This window comes from Aquarana catesbeiana, linkage group LG10 (assembly GCF_042186555.1).
Source record: "Aquarana catesbeiana isolate 2022-GZ linkage group LG10, ASM4218655v1, whole genome shotgun sequence".
Taxonomy (NCBI): domain Eukaryota; kingdom Metazoa; phylum Chordata; class Amphibia; order Anura; family Ranidae; genus Aquarana; species Aquarana catesbeiana.
The window spans coordinates 12,260,320-12,287,376 of record NC_133333.1 but is presented as its reverse complement, the minus strand read 5'-3'; the positions used below and the strand labels follow the sequence as shown (position 1 = coordinate 12,287,376).

Here is a 27,057-nt window from a genome sequence, read left to right as displayed (position 1 = left end):
TTTTTTTTTTACTATACGTATGCAATCTAATAATAAATATATTATATGACAAAGAATTCCCTGAGAACTATGGTTTATCTAAAGAGAAACAGAACACTATAACTGTTTTGTGTCAATTTTGATGGAATTCATTATTTTTAAGTGAATACTGTACATGTTGAAACAAATGCTTTTTAATGTGATTTTTTTAACTATACGTATGCAATATGTGTTTTACTATATAAATTATAGTTATAAATAGTATAAATCTTTTACATGACCGATAATTCCCAGAGAACTATGGCTTAACTAAAGAGAGACAGTACACTATAATTGGTTTTGGGTCAGTATTGATGGAATTTATTATTTATAAGAGAATGCAATTGAAATGAATGCTTTTTATGTGCTTTTTAACTCTATTTTTACTCTATGTATGCAATTTGTGTTTAAATCTATTACATGACAATTAATTCTTGGAGCTCTAAGGCTTCTCTAGTGAAAGACAGAACACCATATTGGTTTGAGGCGATTTTCATTTAGTTTTTACTACTATATAGTTTAGACTATACATTTGGCTTTTTTGAAATTTTTGTTTTACTAATAATAAATCTATTACATGATCAAGGATTCCCAGAGCACTATGCCAATAAGCCAGAGCACTATGGCTTATCCAAAGAAAGACAACACTGTAATGCTGTAATGGTTTTGGGTCAATTCGAATGTATATTGTTTTATATACTATACTATATTAGTTTACTAATATATATATATATATATATATACTAATATATTATATATATATATATGCAGTATTTTTAGTATACATATATATATATATTTTATTTATTTTATTTATTTCTGGTACTTATATAGCACCGTCAATTTACGCAGCGCTTTACATATACATTGTACATTCACATCAGTCCCTACCCTCAAGGAGCTTACAATCTAAGGTCCCTAACTCACATTCATATACTAGGGACAATTTAGACAGGATCCAATTACCCTACCAGCATGTCTTTGGAGTGTGGGAGGAAACCGGAGTACCCGGAGGAAACCCACGCAGGCACAGGGAGAACATGCAAACTCCAGGCAGGTAGTGTCGTGGTTGGGATTCGAACCAGCGAGCCTTCTTGCTGCTAGGCGAAAGTGCTACCCACTACACCACTCTGCCGCATATATATAAAAATACTGTGTTTAGAGAGAGAGAGAGAGAGAGAGAGAGAGAGAGAGAGAGAGAGAGAGAGAGAGAGAGAGAGAGAGAGAGAGAGAGAGAGAGAGAGAGAGAGAGAGAGAGAGAGAGAGAGAGAGAGATTAGTGGTACAGTATATCTTTACAGAATAGGGACCCTAAGATTGGACTATTTGACTGACCTTTCCTCCTTTTTGCCCCACAACATGGCAATTTTAGGACAGAGAGTGATATTGTGTGAACTGTGATTTCAAATGACCAAGAACAGGGGATGCAAAGCAATGTGCAAAGCTGAGTTTATCATAGATGATTCTAGCCAACTTCAGACGCCTTACCTAAAAACTGCCACAAGATGGCACTATTGACCACCAACAGCTTACACACATTCTTCAAAGCTTAGCTTTTTTTCTTTTTTCTTTTTTTTTGGGGGGGTAATTATGATGTTCAATTATCATAAAAGAATTTATAGAGATCTCCTAAAATAAAGTAAAGAGTAAAGGTGAACCTGCAGATTCTCAGCCCGTAGTGTGTGGCCCCCTAGAGGTAATCCTTAGGGACTCCCGCCGCTGTGCTTGGTGATACTCTAAAGTGGATCCATCATCAGATATGTTTGTTCAATGTGAGAGCAGCATACAGAGTAATAATATGTCAGGGTAACACTTCCGGGTATTTGTTACCACTCAGGTAACAGCACTCCCTGACTGACCTTAAAAAATGCAGCGCATAATATACGTGTAGATAAATAGAAACAAGTGAATTATTTCAAATAAGTGCTTCAAAGAAGAGAAAAAAAAAAATAATTGAAGAAAAATCAGCCTGATGGCCTGTGCTAAACATAAAGTCAATAATAAATGAACAATAGTGTCCCGCAACCCTGGGAGGTGAATAGACTCCAAAGCTTGGTGTTGTTCAGATGGTTGTCCCAAATTAAACTTCATGAAAATGGAACTCCGGGGGCCACCTGGAAAGTCCTCACAGCAAGACCAGGATGCAAATCAGGTAGACGGAGACGTCACTTAAAAAGCTCAAGTGAATACTTGACTTATTGCAAGGATATGTGGAAAGAAAAAACATGCCTCCACATAGTGCAGGTAAAAAAACGGGGAGTATTTTTATTTCTAAAAAAACACCATTTAACAATTAAAAAAACGTGATCACGATGCATTAAAATGAATGGGCAACATGGAGGGTGGTGTAGAGCCTGGGTCTGGGCTCAGGAGTTCCAAGTAGATTCGAGCCTGGAGGATTCCAGTGAGGAGATGTCGCTTTCCATGCCCTGAGTGGCATAACGCTCATGCGATTCCCTGTCGCTGACATGGGAATCAACGGGATCTGGTAAGAGTTTTCCTACATACCATCCTTCCTACCATCCTTTTTACCATTGCCTCATCCCTTTATCTTGATCCGATTTTCATGAAGTTTAATTTGGGACAACCATCTGAACAACACCAAGCTTTGGAGTCTATTCACCTCCCAGGGTTGCGGGACACTATTGTTCATTTATTATTGCCTTTATGTTTAGCACAGGCCATCAGGCTGATTTTTCTTCAATTATTTTTTTTTTCTCTTCTTTGAAGCACTTATTTGAAATAATTCACTTGTTTCTATTTACCTACACGTATATTATGCGCTGCATTTTTTAAGGTATATGTTTTGACTACGTTTACTCTGTTTACCTTTTTGTATTATTATTAAACAAGTGAGATTTAGCTGTACTTCTGTCTCAGTCTGATTCAGGGTTTCTGACAGGTTCTCTAACAAACCTCTGAGGGACAGATGAGGAGGAAAGAGGGACGGAGGGATTTTGTTCCAGCTGGGAGCTAGGCATCCCAGGTGTCTTTAGGAAGGGAGGAGGGGAGGAAGGGTTTTCTCAGCTAAGCACACCCTCATGTCTGCATGCTTGAGCTAAGGGCAGATGGATTCCAGGAAGTAAATGCTACACGAATCATCTGCCCTTTTTCAAGACAGAGAATCTAGGGGGGTGTTCTTCAAAGTGATTTTTCAGCAAAATAAAGCACAGAGACTTCGATGGATGGGGGGCGGGGGATTGCATTGAATAATAAAAATGTATTAAATAGCGGTTTTGGTTTGTGTTGCTCAGATGTAGTGTAGTTCCACTTTAATAGCTCAGTGTCCTCTCTAATATTTTATCAGATATATTGTAACAAAGGCATGCAGAATGTGCTACTCAGGTCTGGCAGTCCTGTTATCAAACCATATAATAAACACAGTAAACACGAAAAAGACATAATGCAAAAATATCAGATAATCAATCGATAGAGTTTATTATAACAGCAGAAAGACATTACAAAGTAGCAACTTAACTCTACTCTAAATTCATATACTAAAAGCTCAATTATTATTAACCTCATTATGTATTACTTTTATACACTACTAAATGCTGCAGCAAGGGTTAAGAGACTCTTTGCTGGCAGCACATAGGAAAGTCAGACCGCAGCTCATCTTTACACAAAGCAGCGGTCCGGCTCTCCGGTGGTCTGACTCTGCTCAGGGAGTGATTTGCGAAGTGTTAGAAGGGAGTGTTGGGCCACTGGAGAGCTGGGACGCTGCTTTGTGTAAGAGAGAGCCGTGATCTGACTCTCCTACGTCCTGCCAGCAAATAGACATGCATTTTGTGTGATGTCCACACCCCTCCCCCCCTTTATTTACCCTTTTTTATCTAAACAAATGCACCTGAAAGGAAATGCACATGTCTACCAGTAAAAAAGTATTTGAAGGCAAGCCATAGATGATTAGATTTTTTAACTGCAAAATAAAATTGCTTGCTCCCCCCCCCCCCCCCATCTTCCCAGCATGCAGAATACAATGTTTACTGCTAGCGGCTATAACGGGCACTACCACCGGCCAAGCGCGACCCATTAAGTTGAATGGAGCCATGCTGCAACCAACCCACAACCATGTACAATGCATGCAGTTGTGCCGTGGGGGGGGGGGGGTGAGGCATTTATGGGCTAAAAAGAGAGGTGACATATCGCCTCATAACCACCTGTCAAATGCCCCTGAAAGGCAATCCAACCGCGGATCACGTTTCAGAAGGGCAGCAGTCCTTGCCGCTGGTGTAAATGAGCCCTTCCCATGGGTTAACTTCCAATTTAGGTCTAGGAGGCGGTAAAAGCAGTACCTGATCCCCCACAACCTCCAGTACAGAACAAGGGGCAAACTGAGACAAGATGGAGGAGCAGAGGAGGGACTAAATATCCTCCCAGCAGCCAGCATTAGGTTATGACTAATTGCTAGAAACTGCCGGATGCTGACAGACATCTGCTGGTGGACACTGGAACTACAACCTACAGGTGTGGGAATGCAGAAGACCCTGCAAGAGCAAAGGATCGGGAAAGCAAATCTGCTATATTCACTCTTATAGAAATAAACAAGCAGCTATCCCTTGCAGTGCAGGAGCAATCTCTCAGTTTTGCTGTTCCCGGAGTTCAGCTTGCTGCAATGGACAAGAACAATGCAATGCCTTACGGCTTCACTTCATGCCATTGCAGTGCATAAAAACAAAAAAACATGTATTTTTACGCAACTCAACGCGTTTCGACACACCGAAACAGGTTGCAACAGGCAACACATACAATTATGTCGCCGCTTTAAAAAAAAAACAAGGAAAAAAAAACAAGCACTGCAACATCAAGAAGGGTTCTGTAGTCAACCAAGAAAGCTGGGAACAATGAAATTGCTAACAATCAAGCATATGAAGTATTTAGCTCACAGGATTTCTTGCAGGATCAACACTAAACAAACAGATATGAAAATTTTAAAATCACTGATGTGCCGCGGTGTACAATGAGAGCCTCTGCTGTGCAGGATTTCAACATCAAGAGCCGCATCCACGCAGTTCATATAAACATCCAACACAAAAGCAGAGGCTACCGAAAAACTGCGCTTTCTTAAAGGAGAATCCTTAAGCTGTAGCTGGGTGTTCAGGTCCGTTCCCGACCCGAGAGTTTCCCATGGTCTCCAGCTCATCTGGATCTGCTGGTGGAGGTCCGTTCTGGCAGTTCCCTTTACATAGCCTGAAATCACAATAAATCAATAATCTGAGGATTAATGCAACCAGGATTTAATAAAATAACATTTGCAGTGGGCCCCATCCAATTTAGCCCTGCCCCTTCCCTGCACTGCAAGGGTTAAAAGCTGAATTCCAGGTATGGATACTTTCATATACAGTTGTGCTCGAAAGTTTGCATACCCTGGGCTAATATTGAAAATATGACTGATCGTGCCAATCATTTACGTAACTCCTTTGCAGACCACGCTGTAGCCGAATGACTGCTAGAGGGCGGCCGCTCTTTGTCGGGAGGCCGTCATATGACATCCTCCGGTGCTCGCGCTGCCTGCCCGGCCCCTACGGCGCACTTCGGCAAGTGATCTGTGATCGGGTAAAGAGCCAATCACACCGGCTCTTTACCCCGTGATCAGCTGCATCCAATCACAGCTGATCATGGATGTAAACAAGATTTGCCGGTTATTGGCAATCCTCCCCTCCTGGCAAATCCACACAGGGGATATCTGCATTGACAATCAGGGCATTGATCATCAGTGTCCTGATTATCAGTGCAACCCCAACAGTGCCCACCAGTGCTGCCAATCTGTGCCAATTAGTGCCTATCAGTGCTGTCAGTCTGTGCCAAACAGTGCCCACCAGTTATGCCTGTCAGTGCGGCCCATCATTAATGCCTATCAGTGCTGTCTATCATTGCCACCTATCAGTGCCCATCAGTGCTGCCTATCAGTGCCAACCATCAGTCCTGTATATCAGTGCCACCCATCAGTGCCACATATCAGTGCTGCCCATCAGTGCAGCCTGTCAGTGCCCTATATCAGTGCCATATATCAGTGCAACTCATCAGTGCCGCATATCAATGCCACATATGGGTGCCACCTATCAGTGCCCATCAGTGAAGGAGAAAAATTACTTACAAATTTCCACAATTTTACAACAGAAACTATGGAAAACATATTTTTTTTTTTATCAAAATGTTGGGTCTTTTTTCGTTTATAGCACAAAAAATAAAAATCCCAGTGGTGATTAAATACCACCAAAAGAAAGTTCTATTTGTGTGAAAAAAATTATAAAAATTTTGTTTGGGTACAGCAATGCATGACCGCGCAATTGTCATTCAAAGTGCGACAGGGCTGAAGGCTGCCATTTGGCCTGGGCAGGAAGGGGGTGAATGTGCCCGGTATTGAGGTGGTTAAGAATAGTGATCATGTGAAGCCATTTTTATCACATAGATGTTTGGCTCCTTTTTAAATCATAATAATAACAGAAATCGCCCAAATGGCCCTGATGAAAAGTTTCTATCCCCTGGAATGTTTGGCCTTGGTACAGACACGCAAGGTGGCACACACACGCAGGTTAAAGGGCAATTAAAGGTTAATTTCCTACATCGGTGACTTTTTAAATTGGAATTAGTGTCTGTGTATAAATAGGCAATGAGTTTGTTAGCTCTCATATGGATGCACTGAGCAGACTGGATACTGAGCCATGGGGAGCAGAAAAGAACTGTCAAAAGATCTGCATAATAGCGTAATGGAACTTTATATAGATGGAAATAATATAAAAAGTTATTGAAAGCCTTGAAAGTGCCAGTCAGTACTGTTCAATCACTTATTAGGAAGTGTAAAATTAGGAGATCTCTTGATACCAAGCCAAGGTCAGGTAGACCAAGAATGATTGCAGCCACAACTGCCAGAAAAATTGTTCAGGATACAAAAAGAAAAAACCCCACAGGTAACCTCAGGAGAAATACACTGTCTTTTTACAGAGCCGCCTGTATTTCTCCTGAGGTTACCTGTGGGGGTTTTTCTTTGTACTCCGAACAATTCCTCTGGCAGTTGTGGCTGCAATCTTTCTTGGTCCACCTCTTGTATCTCTTGTATCAAGAGATCCTCAAATTTTTCACTTAATAAGTGATTGAACAGTACTGACTGGCATATTTTTGGATATCTTTTTATATCCTTTTACCATCTTTATAAAGTGCCATTACCTTGTTATGCAGGTCTTTTGGCAGTTCTTTTATGCATCCCATGGTTCAGTGTCTAGCCTGCTCAGTGCATTCAAGTGAGAGCGAACAAACTCATTGACTATTTATACACAGACACGAATTGCAATTTAAAAAGCCACATATGTGTGAAATTAACCTTTTAATTGGCCTTGTAACCTGTGTGTGTCTGTACCAAGGGCAAACATTCCAGGGGGTGGAAACTTTTCATCAGGGCCATTTGGGGGATTTCACGATCAGTCATATTTTCAAAAGTATTGCCAAAATTTCACAAATTCTGCCAGGGGATGCAAACTTTTTAAGAACAACTGTAGTTATTTTTGGTCCAGCTTGGACCAATGTACCTATGTACAGTATATACCGTACCTGTAGGATCCCCCTAGAAGAGATCACTTAAGAAGACACCGCTACTACAATGAGCTCCATTCGTTTTGATGTCTCAAGTGCAGTAGCTGACCTACTACTTACTGAACACATTAAGACACATGGCCGGCCTTCAGAGATCAGTGGTGGTCCACAATCTCCACCTTGCCCAATCAGAGAACACTTTGGGGAGGGAGGTGGGTGGTATTTACTAAAACTGGAGCACACAGAATCTGGCGCAGCTGTGCATAGTCACCAATCAGCTTCTAACTACAGCTTGTTCAATTAAGCTTTGATGAGAAAACCTGGAAGCCGATTGGTTACTATGCAGAGCAGCATCAGATCCTGAGTGCACTGGTTTTTCGTAAATCTCTCCCTTTGTATCCACTGAGAAAATACATGTTCTCACGCTATATTCTCTGTTATTCATTAATCAACAACAAAAAAGAGTAAATGAGAAAAGTACCACAAAATGGCCACTAGATGGTGCTGAGAAGCATACTTATAGCTTATGATGCTCTGCACCATCTAGTGGCCATAAAGTGTACTTTTCCCACAGTTTTTTTTCAATGAATAATATTTGATTTGCAGAGAATATAGCCTGAGAACATGCGATTTTGCCCCATTGGAACAAAATGATTTGGCATGCAGGTTCAACAGGCGAACAGCTATGCAAACTATTTTTATAAATACAGCCCTTTGTGTTGCAAAGTCATGCCTTACCTGCCTCTGAACACACACAGCCCCACCACTATAATTGCAGCGGTGAGCACCAGTATTCCTAAAACGATTAAAGCAATTTCCCAGCCAGGCATTTTTTCAGCGGTAAGCGGAGCTGGCGGGTTTTCAGTAGGTACAGAAGGGGTAGTCAGAGCTTCTTCAGGATTGAATTGTTTTAGAGCTGATTCTAGATCCCTGAATACACCTAGAAAATAAGAGAATTAAAAAAACAATATTGTAAAAAATAATAATAATAATAATAATGAAATAATAAAAATAGCAAAAATAAAAAACGACAGAAACCAGTGGGGAACTACCAGGGTTACAAAGGTCGCACTTGCAGACTGGGCCCTGGCGTTCTGCCACTGGGCTTGGAGGGAAGGGCCCTGGCCGGGGGTCAAGGAAGGGGGGGCCTTCATGGTTTCTTGCACCGGGGGTCCTGAAGGTTCTATTTACACCCATGACATCTACCTTCATATTTGAATGGAAAGGTTTGCATCTCTCCAGCTTCCAGAAAGTAGGAGTCGCTCTTCTCCTTGTGATCAGTGAACAGAAGCAGTGACGTCTCGTTGATGAGGAAGACCCAGTCTCCAGCACAGGAGACTCTCCTCTGGGACATGTTTACCGAGATCTCACACAGATCTGTTCTCCCTTTTGTAATAGCCAGGATTGTATTGGTGATGCTGCTGTGTGCAACAACGCTGTAGACATGGCACCCTTCTTTCACATTGTCCACTGGAAAGCCTGAAAAATAAAGTAAAAGAAAATCAGAGCTGTAATGGAGTGTGAATGTCTGATGCACTCCAAGCAAATATATACAACCTCATACTGTAGTCAGTTCAGCCAGGTCACTTGTACGTCTTGTCGTGGAAAAACCCACTATACGCTTTTGCGCTATTAAGCGCCCATTTCGTCTAATGGTATAATGCATCTTACCTATCACTCTATTTCCCGCATATCCACAAGCAGGGCTTTTTTTCTCAGACAATAGGTGCAGGAACTCCCCCTTTTCGAGTCACCCCTTTTCTCCGTCCCTACCCACCTCCGAGCACCATCCCTTGGTTCCATCCCCTACCCACCTCCGAGCACCATCCCTTGGTTCCATCCCCTACCCACCTCCAAGCACCATCCCTTGGTTCCATCCCCTACCCACCTCCGAGCACCATCCCTTGGTTCCATCCCCTACCCACCTCTGAGTACCATCCCTTGGTTCCATCCCCTACCCACCTCCGAGCACCATCGCTTGGTTCCATCCCCTACCCACCTCCGAGCACCATCCCTTGGTTCCATCCCCTACCCACCTCCGAGCACCATCCCTTGGTTCCATCCCCTACCCACCTCCGAGCACCATCCCTTGGTTCCATCCCCTACCCACCTCCGAGCACCATCCCTTGGTTCCATCCCCTACCCACCTCCGAGCACCATCCCTTGGTTCCATCCCCTACCCACCTCCGAGCACCATCCCTTGGTTCCACCCCCTACCCACCTCCGAGCACCATCCCTTGGTTCCATCCCCTACCCACCTCCGAGCACCATCCCTTGGTTCCATCCCCTACCCACCTCCGAGCACCATCCCTTGGTTCCACCCCCTACCCACCTCCGAGCACCATCCCTTGGTTCCATCCCCTACCCACCTCCGAGCACCATCCCTTGGTTCCACCCCCTACCCACCTCCGAGCACCATCCCTTGGTTCCATCCCCTACCCACCTCCGAGCACCATCCCTTGGTTCCATCCCCTACCCACCTCCGAGCACCATCCCTTGGTTCCACCCCCTACCCACCTCCCAATACCGTCCCTTCTAGACAATACAGAACCAAGTATCATTTTGTGTTGCTAAGTAATTTGTATGGAATTTGGTAATGATATCAAGAAAAGCAGTAAAATAGATCCCCTGCAGCCAGCAACAAAATTTCCCCCCCCCCAGCAATAGACTCCTGGCAGCATCAACAGATCTCTGCACAGCCAGCATTAATAGACTCTCCGGCAGCCATCAACAATAGACCCCCTCCCACCAACAGTAGATCTCTTTCAGCAACAACTGACCCCCCAGCAACATAAGACCCACCCCCAGCAACAATATGTCCCCCACCAGCAACAATAGACCTCCTTAGCAACAATAGACCCGCCCTGCAAAAATATATCCCCTCCAGCTAGAATAGATCCCCCAGCAGTGAGCATCAATACCCTGCAGCACACCCCAGCACCCCTTTACCATTACATACAGTCAGTCCAGAAGGTGCTGGAACTGCGTTCCCCCTGCATTCCCGCTGAAAAAAAGCCCTGTCCCCAAGTAAACAGACATGACCACAGCTTACGTCCTCATCTCAGCACCGCACTGGGTCTTTTATTCAAAGACAACAAAAGCAATGACGAACAGGAAGTGATCGCCCCCAACAGCCAATCGCTTCCTCCATGGGAAATGACCTCACAGGATATGAATGTCAACACAGGAAATCCTTCCAACAGGATGAGTTTATACAAAATAATGGCTAGGGGAGTCTTATGGGCGTGTCTGGGCAGGGAAAGTGTGTATGTTTTACCTGGAAGCCATGCTCTTCAACTAAAAAAAAGGAAGCCGCATGGTGTCAGGAAAGAAGCAAGTACCAGCCTCGCCAATATCGGTAGAGCGGCACCCCGGCGCATCCCTGGGCACAATACAGCGGAGCGGCTAATGCGCATGCGCAATTCAGTGGAACGGCAATAGGGCACGCACAACCTGAGCCTCCCACTGCCTATAAAAGCCACTCTGTGCCATGGCCAAGTTGCTGGTTTGTCTTTCAGCTTCCTGTGTGTTTCCTGCTTGTATCCTGATTCTTGATTACCCGTTGTGACCCGGATTGACCCTGACTTACACTGATCTCTTCCTGCATCTGACCTTCGGCTTGCCTCTCAGACCTCGTGACTTGCCTCCTGTGTTTGACCCTCGGCCTGTCTATGGATATCGCTTCCTGTCTCCAGTGATTGACCCTCGGCCTGCTCTCAGACTCTGCTATTTGTCTCCAGTGCTTGACCCCTGGCTTGCTCACAGACTCTGCCTCCAGTTACCTGTGTTGGACCCTCGCAAGAGGTTACCTCTCTCAGCATCTCGGCCTCAGTGAGTACCCATATCTGACACATGGCTAACAAACATGAACTCTGTCCCTGACCATAACAATTCAAAAGCTCCCGTTTTTACCGTTGGCGTGAATCCTTTTTCTGCACTGTTCAGAGAACAACGCATACCCAGAGTATACTACCGTTTCTGCTGATGGGAGATTATCTGCAGGTGCACGCTACGCGTCCCACCATGTGTTGATTAGGCACACAGAGACACACGAGCGTACATCCCCTAACCGATAATGTCTTTGCAGAGTGAACACCCCCCCCCCCCCCCAGACGAACATCTGTGCGTCGCACAGGGGCCCTTTTGCTGCAGCTGGAGAGGAAGTCAAGGGGAACATGGTTCCACTACGATTTCCTGGGTCACTGGGGAACCTGTCCTATTGGATGCTGCTGCCCTATGCGACTCTGGCAGCCATCTTGGGTCAGGCAGAGCCTATTTAAAGACCTGGCTCCCAGGCTCGGCACGCATTTTTGCGAGTGGGTAGGGTAGAGGGAGGTATCCTGTCTGTTAGGGACAGAACTAATGGCAGAAAAAGGTTCCTGGTGAGGAGGGAAAGAGTAGGGATTGCAACTCTTCTGGACAACTCCTCACTTGGACACGAGACAGCCTGGCCACATTCTGCCCCTGCCTCAGTTTGGCTGATACCTCTTCTGTACACACTGTTGAGTACTCTCGATGTTCCCTCCGGATTTGCTGTGAGCTGTTTTTGCATTACTTCAATACTAATTCTTTACATCGTACTTGGACTGTGTGCATTATTGCCGCCACACCACGCTGCACCTCACCTACATGTCTCTGTACTGAGTTGCCCCCAACCCCAGTAAAGTTGAATTAAACCTTACAGTAGGCTCTGTTGTTAGGTCACCCCCCCCCATCCTCTGATATCTCTCTATGGCTCTCGGACTATTATTGGCCTTAGCCCCCAATTTGTAATGCAATTTGACCGTTCAAAATGGCATGACAAGTCGCACCCTATTGCCGGCAATGAAACCATTCAAATCATTGCTATTCAAGTTGCAGCGACGTTGAAAAAGGTTCCTGCACTACTTTTTGGGGATTTCATTGTGACTTGCATAGACATCTGTTAAATGAAGTCGCAGGACGCAATGATATTGGAGGTGCAAATCGCACTGATCTGCGGCTTTGAAATCATGCTGAAGTAGCACGATTTCAAAGCTGCACTGATGTGAACCAGTGCAATCTACACTATATTACCAAAAGTATTGGGACGCCTGCCTTTACACGCACATGAACTTTAATGGAATCCCAGTCTTATGCCCCGTACACACGGTCGGACTTTGTTCGGACATTCCGACAACAAAATCCTAGGATTTTTTCCGACGGATGTTGGCTCAAACTTGTCTTGCATACACACGGTCACACAAAGTTGTCGGAAAATCCGATCATTCTGAACGCGGTGACGTAAAACACGTACGTCGGGACTATAAACGGGGCAGCGGCCAATAGCTTTCATCTCTTTATTTATTCTGAGCATGCGTGGCACTTTGTCCGTTGGATTTGTGTACACACGATCGGAAATTCCGACAACAGATTTTGTTGTCGGAAAATGTTATATCCTGCTCTCAAACTTTGTGTGTCGGAAAATCCGATGGAAAATGTGTGATGGAGCCCACAACAAGGTCAGAATTTCCGACAACAAGGTCCGATCACACATTTTCCGCCGGAAAATCCGACCGTGTTTACGGGGCATGAATCCGTAGGGTTCAATAATAAGATGACCCACCCTTTGCAGCTATAACAGCTTCAACTCTTCTGGGAAGGCCGTCCACAAGGTTTAGGAGTGTATCTATGGGAATGTTTGACCATTCTTCTAGAAGCGCATTTGTGAGGTCAGACACTGATGTTGGACGAGAAGGCCTGGCTCACAGTCTCCGCTCTAATTCATCCTAAAGGTGTTCTATCGGGTTGAGGTCAGGACTCTGTACAGGCCAGTCAAGTTCCTCCACTCCAAACTCGCTCATCCATATCGTAATGGACCTTGCTTTGTCCACTGGTGCGCAGTCATGTTGGAACAGGAAGGGGCCATCCCCAAACTGTTCCCACAACGTTGGGAGCATGAAATTGCCCAAAATGTCTTGGTATGCTGACGCCTTAGGAGTGCCCTTCACTGGAACTAAGGGGTCAAGCCCAACCCCTGAAAAACAACCCCACACCATAATCCCCTCTCCACCAAATGATTTGGACCAGTGCACAAAGCAAGGGGCAGGTACCCCACCTGGTAAGGATAGGACTAGCGGCAGGGAAAGGTTCCTGGCGAGAAGGGAAAGTGTGGGGCTTGCGACTTCTCTGGACATCTGTTTACTTGGGCACAAGGCGGCCAAGCCACATTCTACCCCTTTCTACAGTCCGGCTGTACTCTGCTCTCTATCTACTGTTAGGACTGCGAGTGTTCTTGACTCAGTTGGGTTATTTGTGAACTGTCTTTGCAATACTAGTTCTTCATTGCACTGGGACTAAGTGTGTTATTGTTGCTGCACCCCACCTACAGGTTGACTTGCACAACTCCTGGCTGCACTTGGTCCTGACTTGTAGTGTATTTCACTTTACATTCACTTCTTATTTGGATGGCTGGATTAAGTGCTCACTCAGTTTCAGGGAAATGGAGCTTCCTCCTTCCAAAACTCCTGACTGCTTTGACTACTCGCTGACCCAGCCTGTCTTTTTCTTGTAGGGTTCTCAGCTAAGCCTAGATGAGACCTTAATGGCTGCACCAAACTCCTGAGGCCTCTTTCCTTCTCCTCTCTGCCCCAAGGGCAGAGCCCCCAGAACAGGGGTCTCCTCTCCATGGCTGGACTCTGCTCCCAGACTGCTTGTCCTCAGAGTATTTATGGGCTTTCCCTCCGCCTTCTGGGCATGCCTCCCCAGGGATTGGCTGGTGATCCTCAAATATTCAGACTGCTTGTCCTGCTCTTCCTCCCACTATACTTCTAAAACACTCCAGAACACAGGGGAAAGCAGAAGACCAGTGCCAGCGCTGGGCTCAGCCCTTCCTTCTCAAACCTGGCCGCTCAGCTGTCGGGTAAGTGCCAGCTCCAATCTCTCCACAGTGACTCACCTGTTGATGATATCCTGCTCGTCACTCCTGCCTACTTAAGCCGTCCAGTCCAGATGATCTCTGCCGTCACCTTGGTCACATCTCTAGAGACGCTCTCCTGTGTTCCTGTTAAAGACTTGCTTGGCTGACATTGCTTCTGGCTCCAGATCCTGCTTGCTGTTCTACTACGCTCATCTCTGGCTCCCTGACGTTTTGGCTTATCTGACTATCTGTTCCGGTTCCTGAACTCTGGCTACATTTTGACTACGTTTACTCTGTTTACCTTTTTTTTTAATTATTATTAAACAAGTGTGATTTAACTGTACTTCTGTCTCAGTCTGAGTCATGGTTTCTGACAACCAGCAACCTGTGAAACACTGCACAGCTCCTAACACAATTAAAATTTGTTCCTCTGCCTACAGAGCAGCTAACTAAATTTACCTAGCAGTCTACCAAACTAAGACGGTGCTACTTATATATGACATTAAGGTTTACTTACATTGTGTGACCCCAATGAAGCAGAAGAACAAAAGAAGGACCAAACAGGAAACCAGTTGAAATATGTTACCTGCCGGGAAAAAAATCACAAGAAAATATTTATTAGAACATTCTGACTTAAACCCAGTACATCGTGTAAGCAGTCAAAAAAGCCAAAGACAGCCCAATTCAAGGTGTAATGGGGAAAAGGGGTGGGGGTGCTGACTTGTTTTTGAAGATGGAAGATTTACGTACCAGACTTCAATGGAAGTTGGAATGAGATGGACCAGCTTTGTGTGTCATCACTTGATAGATTCGGTTGGGCTTCTTTCTTCTCTTTTGAGGGACGTTTCTTTTTCGGTCGCTGTTTTTTCTTTTTTCCTTTGACGTCACGTTCCGGTGAAAGCTGGTCCTTTTCTTCTAAGAGGGTTTGTGTGCTCATCTCCTTAATATCGCTTTCCTTTTCCACTTCTGGTTCTGGTTTCACCTCTGAGCTCTGCTCAGAGTATCCTAAGTCTGTCTGGGTTTCAACGCTTACTTTAATTGTGTGAAGGTGACCATCCTTAACCCCAGAAGAAGCAGCCCATTCCTTGGGCAATCCATCATTTTCTTCCACTGGTGGTGTCTCTCCCTTATCACTCGCAACCTCCAGCGATTCGATGGTCGTTGACTTCTCGGCTGTACTAACTCCAGACCCACCTTGGGGATGGTCTTTCACCGTTTGATTATTGGACCTGTATAAAATATTAAACTTTTTCATTAGATTTTTGTATTTAAACCCTAGTTTCGAAATCTAGAAATCCAAGCAAAACTATGATAGACTAAAACTGGCCATAGATGGGCAATTTTCTTTCCTGCAACCCGTGGGTTGCAGGAAATAAAATCTCTAAAGTCCCCCATCAACACAGTCAGTTGCGGGGGACCCGTCCCGGCCGGGAGAACACGGTGATTATTGCTAGTGGCTCTAGCCGCTGACAATAATTGCATGAGAAATCCATCAACTTGAGTACAATCAGCCTGCCCATACATGGTTTGAATCTCGTCCATTCCCTTCTGAACCAGCCAAGATTTGAACCGTCTGTGGCCAGTTTTAGACTTGGTGACATGACAGGAAGAAAGCAGAAGGACCAAAGATCAAAGAGACCAAAATCTTTTAATATTCCTCGAAAAGTATGCAGGGAGGTGCAGTTAGCTACTTTGCCACTAGGTGGTACTGTACCAGAATAGTGTCTGGTGACAGCAGAGAGTGTCACCAGGTGCTAGGCCCCTTGTAGGTAGAACCCTCCTACAGTTATGTCAGGTGAGCCAGTGCCCATGTATAAGTAAGGTAGAGAGGAGCACAGACAGACTTGGGGCATGGTAGCTAAACACCCTTTTAATATGTGGATGTAACCAGCCCACATAGGCTCTGGAGTGGGCAGGAGGACAGGTGGAGTGGAGTGGACCTGTATGCAGGAAGAGCCAGCTGTAGTGTCGCTCCTGGAGTGGGGGCTAGGACTTATTGCAAAAGACCTTTTAGGCCAGGTTAGAGATCCCTGTGTGAGGTTGATTCTCTGGAGGGTTCCCAAAAGAGATGTACCTTCGGGAGGAGGTGACTACAGAGAGCATGGTCCTGTGCGTACTAATGACCCCAGGCAGAGGAGAGATTATAAGGGAGATGGCTGCTGAGGTACTGCACATGCTTTCACTTGTGACTACTGCTGACCATCCACTCAAAGTGATTGACTGTGTAATGTCAACTGACTCCAGAATGTATGTCCTGGTGATGTGACTGTAATGCCGTTTCCTGATTTCAACCAGTAAAGTGCAGCAAAACGACTTCTTGTGTGGACATTTCTTATTTGGGGATACAAAGGTCTATGGTTAGGAATGTCATGTGAAGGCCTATGGCAAGGAGCAGGGCACAAGATGGAGGAGGCCCACATGGAAGATAAATATATTTCCAATATATTGTAAATATATGTCACATATACATACCTCCCAACATTTTGAGATGGGAATGAGGGACACCTACTAACAAATATAGGCATAGGACACGCCCCCCTGCCACACCTCCTTAACGGAGAATTAACCAAAAAAAATGGTTAATTAAATCCAGAAGGGCTTTTTGTACCACTATTATTTCTTATATTGGCTTTTAAAATCTACAAATGCAGCAATTTAGAAATCAGATGAAAGGTTTAGCGCTGGGAAACACTTTTTGAAAGATAAAAAGTACATTTTATATACAACTATATAGATCAGACCAAAATGAGGGACAAATGAAAGGGAAAGAGGGACAGAGGGACATTGCTCCAAATCAGGGAGAGTCCCCCGAAATCAGGGACAGTTGGGAGCTATGCATATACAGTATATATATTTTTTTCTAAATATCTTGGAAATATATTTGTCTTCCATGTGGGGGGGGGGTTCAGCCTCAGCAGGAGGGACAGTGTTTGTGCAGGGAGGGACTGCTCTTGGCACCAAAACCAGCTAACCATGAAGCCCCTCTTACAAGTATATCAAAGCTGCTAGACTAAACTTATAGTTCATGGTTGAAAAAAGTCAGTTGCGTTCATATGGAGCTCTAGGGAATCCATAGTTTATTATTATTATTATTATTATACAGGATTTATATAGTGCCAACAGTTTGCACAGTGCTTTACAACATGAGGGCAGACAGTACACTTACAATACAAATCAATACAGGAGGAATCAGAGGGCCCTGTTCATTAGAGCTCACAATCTAGAAGGGAGGGTCAAGTGGAAACAAAAGGTAATAACTGTGGGGGATGAGCTGATGGAGAAAATGAAAATACAGTTGTTAGGTGTGGGTAGGATTGGCTTCCCTGAAGAGAAGGGTTTTCAGGGATCGTCTAAAGGCTAAGAGAGTAGGAGATAAGTGGACAGATTGGGGTAGGGCATTCCATAGGATTGGAGAGGCTCTGGAAAAGTCCTGGAGGCGAGCATGAGAGGAGGTGACAAGGGAGCTAGAGAACAGGAGGTCTTGAGAGGAACGAAGAGAACGAGTAGGTTGGTATTTAGAGACTAAGCTAGTGATGTAGCTGGGGGCAAAATTGTGGATGGCTTTGTACGTAGTTGTTAGAATTTTGAATTTAATTCTTTGGCCGAGCGGAAGCCAGTGGAGGGATTGACAGAGAGGAGTAGCAGACACGGATCGATTGGTAAGGTGGATGAGTCTAGCAGCATTCATGATGGACTGAAGAGGTGATAGACTATGTAGAGATAAGCCAATGAGGAGGGAGTTGCAGTAGTCGAGGCGAGAGATGACCAGCGAGTGAATTAAGAGCTTTGTTGTGTCATTGGTTAGAAAGGGGCGTATTTTGGAGATGTTGCGGAGGTTGAGGTGGCAGGATTTGGACAGTGATTGGATGTGTTGCTTGAAGGAGAGTTCAGAGTCTAGGACTACACCTAGAACCTTGGCATGCGGGGATGGGCTTATAGTTGTGCCATCGATTTTGACAGAGAGATCAGGGGAAGGGGCATATGGGGGAGGAAAAATTATAAGTTCGGTTTTGGATAGATTGAGTTTGAGGAAGTGGTGAGACATCCAGACTGATATATCTGAGAGTAAATGACTGATACGTGAGGAGACAGAGGGGGTGAGCTGAGGGGTAGAGAAATAGATTTGGGTGTCGTCAGCGTAGAGGTAGTATTGGGAGCCATGGGAGGCTATCAGTTGACCCAGGGAGGCGGTGTAGATTGAAAATAGGAGAGGTCCAAGAACAGAACCCAGAGAAAGGAAGAGGAGAGGAGGAAGAAGAGTTATAAGAAACGCTAAAGGTGCGGTTGGATAAGTAGGAAGAGAACCAGCGAAGTGTACAGTCACGGAGACCAAAGGCGTGTAGTTTTTTGAGGAGGAGGGGGTGGTCAACCGTATCAAAGGCAGCAAAGAGGTCCAGGAGTAGGAGTACAGAATAGTGTCGATTGGTTTTGGCCGCTAGTAGATCGTTTGTTAGTTTTAGAAGAGCGGTTTCTGTGGAGTGTTGAGGACGAAATCCAGACTGAAGGGGATCAAGAAGGTTATTATCAGCAAGGCGGGCGCTCAGTCGGTTGTAGACCAGACGTTTGAGGAGTTTGGATAAGAAGGGGAGCAAGGAGATGGGGCGTAGTTTGTTAAGATTGGATGGGTCCAATGAGGGCTTTTTAAGTATGGGTCTGACAAGTGCATGTTTTGGAGAGTTGGGGAAGATGCCAGAAGAGAGGGAGAGATTGAAGATGTGGGTTAGAGAGTGTAGGATAGAGCCAGAGGGTGCACGTAGCATTTGTGAGGGAATAGGATCCAGAGGGTAGGTGGTTAGGTGGACATTAGCAAGTAGTTTAGCAACTTCGTCTGTATTGGTGGGGTTGAAAGAGGGAAATAATGATTGTGCCTGTGGGCATGAAGTGTAAAGCGTGGAGGGTGTCGGAACAGTAGAGATCTCTGCGCGAATTGTATCAATCTTCTTTAAGATCCACTAATGAGAGTATCAGGCCAAAGATCTAAAAGTCCAAAATCATTTAACTTTGTTAACAAATGTTTTGGGTAAAAGAATATATAAAGTGTGGCGCTAAAAGTAATGTCATCGGAAAAATATATTAATAGTGATATCTACATAGATAGAGGTACACAATCCTGAGGTGTGCACCAAAAACACTGGTATTAATTTTATAAGGTGTATACGGAGATAATGACCTCCCCAAATGTGCACCAAATACGCTGGTGATGATCCTAAGAGTGTATAGAGAGATATTGATCTCCCCACCCAAAATATCACAAAAGCAAAATCAACAATGATAAGAATTACATATACAGTGGTATAACTACATCCATATACCGAGTAAGTGAAAAAAGTGGGCTGATATCCAGTATAACAGCATTGAATAAAATATCTGAAATAATTGCCTAAGGGTCGGTTCACACTGGGACGACTTGGGATCCGACTTGTACGCCCTCAAGTCGCCCCAAGTCGCCCCAGAAAGAGATTCACATTTAAGTGAATGGGAGCGTCTGAATAGACACTACTGAAGTCGCTCCGACTTCAGAGCGTACTCCCTGTACTACTTGGATCCGACTTGGTAGGCGACCTGTACCATAGAAATCAATGGAAGTCGCTTCCAAGTCGGATCTCTCTCTCAAAGTCAAGCGACTTTGCAGGGAAAACCCCTCCCTCCCAGAGAGCTGATTGTCCTGTGATTGGCCACAGCCGAAGTCGCCTGTCCTGGAGGCGACTTGAAGTCGCGTTGTAATTTGCTAAAGTCGCGCTGAAGTCGCGCCGAAGTCGCGTTGAAGCCGCGTTGAAGTCGCCGTGCAAAGTCGCGTTAAAGTCGTGTTGCCCCTGTGTGAATCGAGCCTAAAGGTTCAACTACAAGGTATAAACATAAAAAAGAGAAAAAATATAAGTTCAGAAACAACACAGTGATGTGTATTGAATAACCTATAACCCAAAAACAGACCAAACTACAGAATCAAAAGTCCATCAGGGTAGTAAGTATAAAAATATTTATAGTCCACCACTATGTAATGGGATGATTCTGGATCGCTTCATATCAGCCTAGGAGCAAACAGTCCTTTTAAGGCCCCTTTCACACTGGGGCGGTTTTCAGGCGGTATTGCACTAAAAATAGCGCCTGCAAACCGCCCCTAAACAGCCTCCGCTGCTTGTTCAGTGTGAAAGCCCTCGGGCTTTCACACTGAAGCGGTGTGCTGGCAGGAGAAGAAAAAATCTCCTGCAAGCCGCATCTTCGGAGCGGTGAAGGAGCGGTGTATTCACCGCTCCTAAACCGCTCCTGCCCATTGAAATCAATGGGACAGCGCGGCTATACCGCGGTAATACCGCGGCTATAGCCGCGCTATACGAGGGGTTTTAACCCTTTTTCGGCCACCAGCGGGGGGTTAAAACCGCACCGCTAGCGGCCGAATACCACGGTAAAGCAGCGCTAAAAATAGCGCTGTTTTACCGCCAACGCCCCCTACTGCCCCAGTGTGAAAGGGGCCTTAGTGTGGTAAGCAAGAGTTGTTAGACATATCCCTGCACATAGGTGGCTTCTTCCCTTAGTATTGTGATATTGGCCCAGAAAAATAGATACACAACGCCCTTACCAGACAAGGTGGACTCACAGGCCCTTGGCGGTGAGTCAAACGAGCTTGTACCGTCAGGCGGTGTGGCACTGTAAAACCGTGTGGCGGTCCTGGGTAGGATCTCAACTGATGTCACCGAATGGCACGTCTCTAGCCAAGTGGAGCTCAACAGATGTCATCTAGTGGCGTATCCTCGGCAGGACTCAGCTAGAGTCCGGGGTCGGCCTCCATCATCAGATGAAGAGATGATTTCCTCAGCGACCGTTACCATATGGATAAGTAAAAAGGAAAAAACTTCCACATAGTGTAAATCTTTCTCTGTGAGTCCACCTTGTCTGGTAAGGGCGTTGTGTATCTATTTTTCTGGGCCGATATCACCATATTAAGGGAAGAATCCACCTATGTGCAGGGATATGTCTAACAACTCTTGCTTACCACACTTAAAAGGACTGTTTGCTCCTAGGCTGATATGAAGCGATCCAGAATCATCCCATTACATAGTGGTGGACTATAAATATTTTTATACTTACTACCCTGATGGACTTTTGATTCTGTAGTTTAGTCTGTTTTTGGGTTATAGGTTATTCAATACACATCACTGTGTTGTTCCTGAACTTATATTTTTTCTCTTTTTTATGTTTATACCTTGTAGTTGAACCTTTAGGCAATTATTTCAGATATTTTATTCAATGCTGTTATACTGGATATCAGCCCACTTTTTTCACTTACTCGGTATATGGATGTAGTTATACCACTGTATATGTAATTCTTATCATTGTTGATTTTGCTTTTGTGATATTTTGGGTGGGGAGATCAATATCTCTCTATACACTCTTAGGATCATCACCAGCGTATTTGGTGCACATTTAGGGAGGTCATTATCTCCGTATACACCTTATAAAATTAATACCAGCGTTTTTGGTGCACACCTCAGGATTGTGTACCTCTATCTATGTAGATATCACTATTAATATATTTTTCCAATGACATTACTTTTAGCGCCACACTTTGTATATTCTTTCACACATTTACACTGGTCAGGTTGTTGTGTTGGCTGCTTCACTTTGTAGGAGTTGGCGCAAATCTTTTTACACAAAATGTTTTGGGTGTTCTTCCCCTTCAGTAGAGCTAATAAATGCTGGACTTAATAGGGTGCTGTTAGTACTTGTATAAATATAATAGTAGGGGTTGCAAACAAGATGTGCTTTAACTGCAGACTTTCAGCTTTAATTTGAGGGTATTTACATCCAAATCAGGTGAACGGTGTAGGAATTACAACAGTTTGTATATGTGCCTCCCACTTTTTAAGGGACAATTGGCTGCTCAGCTGTTCCATGGCCAGGTGTGTGTTATTCCCTCATTATCCCATTTACAATGAGCAGATAAAAGGTCCAGAGTTCATTTCAAGTTTGCTATTAGCATTTGGAATCTGTTGCTGTCAACTCTCAATATGAGATCTAAAGAGCTGTCACTATCAGTGAAGAAAGCCATCATTAGGCTGAAAAAACAAAACAAACCCATCAGAGAGATAGCAAAAACATTATGTGTGGCCAAATCAACAGTTTGGAACATCCTTAAAACGAAAGAACGCACCGGTGAGCTCAGCAACACCAAAAGACCAAGAAGACCACGGAAAACAACTGTGGTGGATGACCGAAGAATTCTTTCCCTGATGAAGAAAACACCCTTCACAACAGTTGGCCAGGTCAAGAACACTCTCCAGGAGGTAGGTGTATGTGTGTCAAAGTCAATAATCAAGAGAAGACTTCACCAGAGTGAATACAGAGGGTTCACCACAAGATGTAAACCATTGGTGAGCCTCAAAAACAGGAAGGCCAGATTAGAGTTTGCCAAACAACATCTAAAAAAGCCTTCACAGTTCTGGAACAACATCCTATGGACAGATGAGACCAAGATCAACTTGTACCAGAGTGATGGGAAGAGAAGAGTATGGAGAAGGAAAGGAACTGCTCATTATCCAAAGCATACCACCTCATCAGTGTAGCATGGTGGTGGTAGTGTCATGGCGTGGGCATGTATGGCTGCCAATGGAACTGGTTCTCTTGTATTTATTAATGATGTGACTGCTGACAAAAGAAGCAGGATGAATTCTGAAGTGTTTCGGGCAATATTATCTGCTCATATTCAGCAAAATGCTTCAGAACTCATTGGACAGAGCTTCACAGTGCAGATGGACAATGACCCAAAGCATACTGTGAGAGCAATCAAAGAGTTTTTTAAGGAAAAGAAGTGGAATGTTATGCAATGGCCAAGTCAATCACCTGACCTGAATCCGATTGAACATGCATTTCACTTGCTGAAGACAAAACTGAAGGGAAAAATGCCCCAAAAACAAGCAGGAACTGAAGACAGTTGCAGTAGAGGCCTGGCAGAGCATCACCAGGGATGAAACCCAGCGTCTGGTGATGTCTATGCGTTCCAGACTTCAGTCTGTAATTGACTGCAAAGGATTTGCAACCAAGTATTAAAAAGTGAGAGTTTGATGGATGATTGTTAATCTGTCCCATTACTTTTGGTCCCTTAAAAAGTGGGAGGCACATATACAAACTGTTGTAATTCCTACACCGTTCACCTGATTTGGATATAAATACCCTCAAATTAAAGCTGAAAGTCTTCACTTAAAGCACATCTTGTTCGTTTCATTTCAAATCCATTGTGGTGGTGTATAGAGCCAAAAAGATTAGAATTGTGTCGAAGTCCCAATATTTATGGACCTGACTGTATAAAAGAAACTTGAAAAAGTTCCAAAAAACATAGATTCTTGCTGTGAGAAGAAAAAAGCGTGCTTGCTCCACCATCGTGAAATCAGACTGGCCGCTTACCAGAAACTCATGATCCCCCGTTACAGAGGATCAGAGAAAGCTGTTTGTTAATACTACTCGAACCACGACCAATGGATCAGAGAACTTATACCGAGATGGGACATCAAAGACTGCAGGGTCAGGCTAAAGATGTTCACACTGACAGGTACTCAGACATCAGCCCACAGCATTGCAGATATGGTCATGGAAGGAAAAAAAGGCTCCATATAGTGTAAAATCATTGACTTTATTGGATAAGTAAAAGGTTAAACTCACATGTTAGTAGACAATAGTAGGCATGTAGTGTAGTCTGGAGCGCCAGCCTGTTTGTTGGAATTCTACATTAATTTTGTTTTTTGTATTGTATTTCTATCAGGTATCTCCCCCTCTGTCCATTCTTCTTATTGCTCACACTTACCCAGTTTCTTGAACAGGTTTATTCAGGGGCTCCCTGGCCATGACTGATGTTCTGTTAAGACATTAAACATAGAGTATAAAATTATCACCATTGAACAATCATTTGAAGCTGAATAATGAAAATCATAATGAAGAAATATCATCACATTACCAAAGATTTGAATCAAAAATCATGATGAAAAAAGCACATCAGTATTTTCCACCTCTCTCCCCCTATCCTCTCTCCTATCCTCTTCCCTCCTCTCCTCTCTCTTATCCTATCCTCTTACCTCCCCTCCTCTCTCCTATCATATTCTCTTCCCTCCCCTCCTCTCTCCTATCATATTCTCTTCCCTCCCCTCCTCTCTCATATCATATGCTCTTCCCTCCTCTCCTCTTGCCTTTCCTATTCTTTTCTCTCCCCTCCTCTGTCCTATCCTATCCTATCCTCTTCCCTCCCCTCCTCTCTCTTATCATATGCTCTTCCCTCCTCTCCTCTTGCCTTTCCTATTCTTTTCTCTCCCCTCCTCTGTCCTATCCTATCCTATCCTCTTCCCTCCCCTCCTCTCTCTTATCATATGCTCTTACCTCCTCTCCTCTCTCCTATCCTATCCTCTTCCCTCCTCTCTCCTATCCTATTCTTTTCTCTCCCCTCCTCTCCCCTATCCTATCCTCTTCCCTCCTCTCCTCTCTCTTATCCTATCCTTTTCCCTCCTCTTCTCTTTCTTATCCTATCCTATTCCCTCCTTTCCTCTCTCCTATCCTATTCTCCCCCCCCCCCCATCTCCCCTATCATATGCTCTCCCCTCCTCTCCCCTATCCTATCCTCTTCCCTCCTCTCCTCTCTCTTATCCTATCCTCTTCCCTCCTCTTCTCTTTCTTATCCTATCCTATTGCCTCCTCTCCTCTCTCCTATCCTATTCTCTCCCCCATCTCCCCTACCATATGCTCTCCCCTCCTCTCTCCTATCATATGCTTTTCCCTCCTTTCCTCTCTCCTTTCCTATTCTTTTCCCTCCCCTCCTCTCTCCTATCCTCTTCCCTCCTCTCCTCTCTCATATCCTCTTCCCTCCTCTCCTCTCTCCTATCCTATCCACCCCCCCACCTGCTCTCCCCTATCATATGCTTTTCCCTCCTCTCCTCTCTCCTTTCCTATTCTTTTTCCCTCCCCTCCTCTCTCCTATCCTCTTCCCTCCTCTCCTCTCTCTTATCCTCTTCCCTCCTCTCCTCTCTCCTATCCTATCCCCCCCCCCCGCTCTCCCCTATCATATGCTCTTCCCTCCTCTCCTCTCTCCTTTTCTATTTTTTTCCCTCCCCTCCTCTCTCCTATCCTCTGCTCTTCCCTCCTCTTATCCTCCCTTTATTCTGACCCTCTTTTCCCCCCCTATCCTCTCCTCATCCCTTCTCCTCTTCCCCTCGTTTCTATCCTGTTCTCTATTCTTGCTCTTTCCTTTCCTTTCCTTTCCACTTTTCTATCATCTACTTATCTCTTTCCGCCCTTTTGCTCTCTCCTATCCTCTCCTTCCCTTCTCTCCTCTCCCCTATCCTCTACTCCTCTCTTCTCTCCCTTCTCCTCTTCCCCTCTCTTCTCTCCTTAATTTCCTTTTTATTTTCCTATCATCTACTTATCCCCTCTCATCTCCCCTCTCCTCTTCCCTTTTCCTCTCTCATTCTCTCCTCATCCTCCCTCATCGCCTCTCTTCTCTCCCCTCTCCTGCCCTCTCTACTCTACTTTTCCCCCTTCCTCCTCCTCCTCTTCTCTTTTTTCCCCCTCTTCCCCTGTCCTCTCTTCTCCTATACTCTTCCCCTATCCATTTCTTTCCCATCTTTCCTTATACTTCCCTCTCCTCTCCCTCTCCTCCTCTCACCTCTTTTCTCCTCGCTCTTCCCTCCCCTGCTTTCACTTCTTACTTTCAGTTCTCCTCTAAGTCAAAGTTCATCTCGCAAATATGTAAGAAATTCAGATACTGTAGTTCTAAATACTATACATGTACTCCAGACTGCCAGCCAACAATCGTAATATGCTTTATGCTACCGACACCCTTCCGTTCGATGCCCTACCACCAAGCTGACTGTTTCAAGGGGTTAGGCTCTCTTTACCGCCTAAAACCTCTTCTGCTCTGTTTTGGCGCCAAAGAGGTGTGGCGGGGCTACTCAGGAAGCTATGAATCAGATTTTTGGATGGCGTCCAGCAATGACCAAGTAGAAAAGCAATTTTTCATAAATTCATCATTTTTGATAAAACTATATAAGTGTTTTACTGTACATGAAGAGTTAAAGGGCTGAAACAATGTAACATGCAGGAATCCTACACGGCAGATTTTCTTGATATATCAGATTCCAGCAGACGGTTTACTGCTCTGAGTTCTCCGTTCCCGCACACCCAGCAGAGCACCGAGTAAACAAAAGATTACGAATGATTTAACCGTTTCCTTTTATATAAACATATAACACGAAACTTATACAAAGTAAGAAAAGACAATATAAAACAAAGACTTACTCAGCGCAGCTCAGCTATGGGAGAACACCGCCACACTCTAAGCCAACGCCCTAATGAAGCAATAGATAGGCCAGTTGGGTATGTAGACAACAGGAAGCACATAAAAAATAGTATTACTTTTCTGCTCTTCCTTACTAGCTCTGCAGATTACTGTATTGTCGCAATAAATGTCCAAGGTTTTACCATAAAAGGTCATCTAAATGTTCGTTCACATGAGTGGCTGGGTTGGCGTGCTAGGGCTACTTCACACAAACAATGAATCATACAGCAGCCTACACATTACCCACCTATAGCAGTAACAAGCATTTTGGTTGCATTGTAAAGGAATTCATGTTGGCTCAGGCAACGTTCCTCAAATAC

General features: G+C 44.6%; 1 protein-coding gene across 1 annotated transcript; it reads right to left on the bottom strand.

The window, feature by feature from the left end:
• Window positions 1–3,429: 3,429 nt before the first annotated feature.
• LOC141110337 (uncharacterized) lies at window positions 3,430–26,089 on the bottom strand. Its single transcript, XM_073601634.1, has 7 exons — window positions 26,066–26,089; window positions 24,221–24,271; window positions 15,175–15,653; window positions 14,942–15,010; window positions 8,754–9,026; window positions 8,286–8,487; window positions 3,430–5,207 (listed from the first exon to the last, which is right to left on the bottom strand). Exons 2-7 carry the CDS (start codon window positions 24,259–24,261, stop codon window positions 5,096–5,098), a joined length of 1,176 nt encoding a protein of 391 aa, XP_073457735.1. The 5' UTR covers window positions 24,262–24,271; window positions 26,066–26,089; the 3' UTR covers window positions 3,430–5,095.
• Window positions 26,090–27,057: the final 968 nt, after the last annotated feature.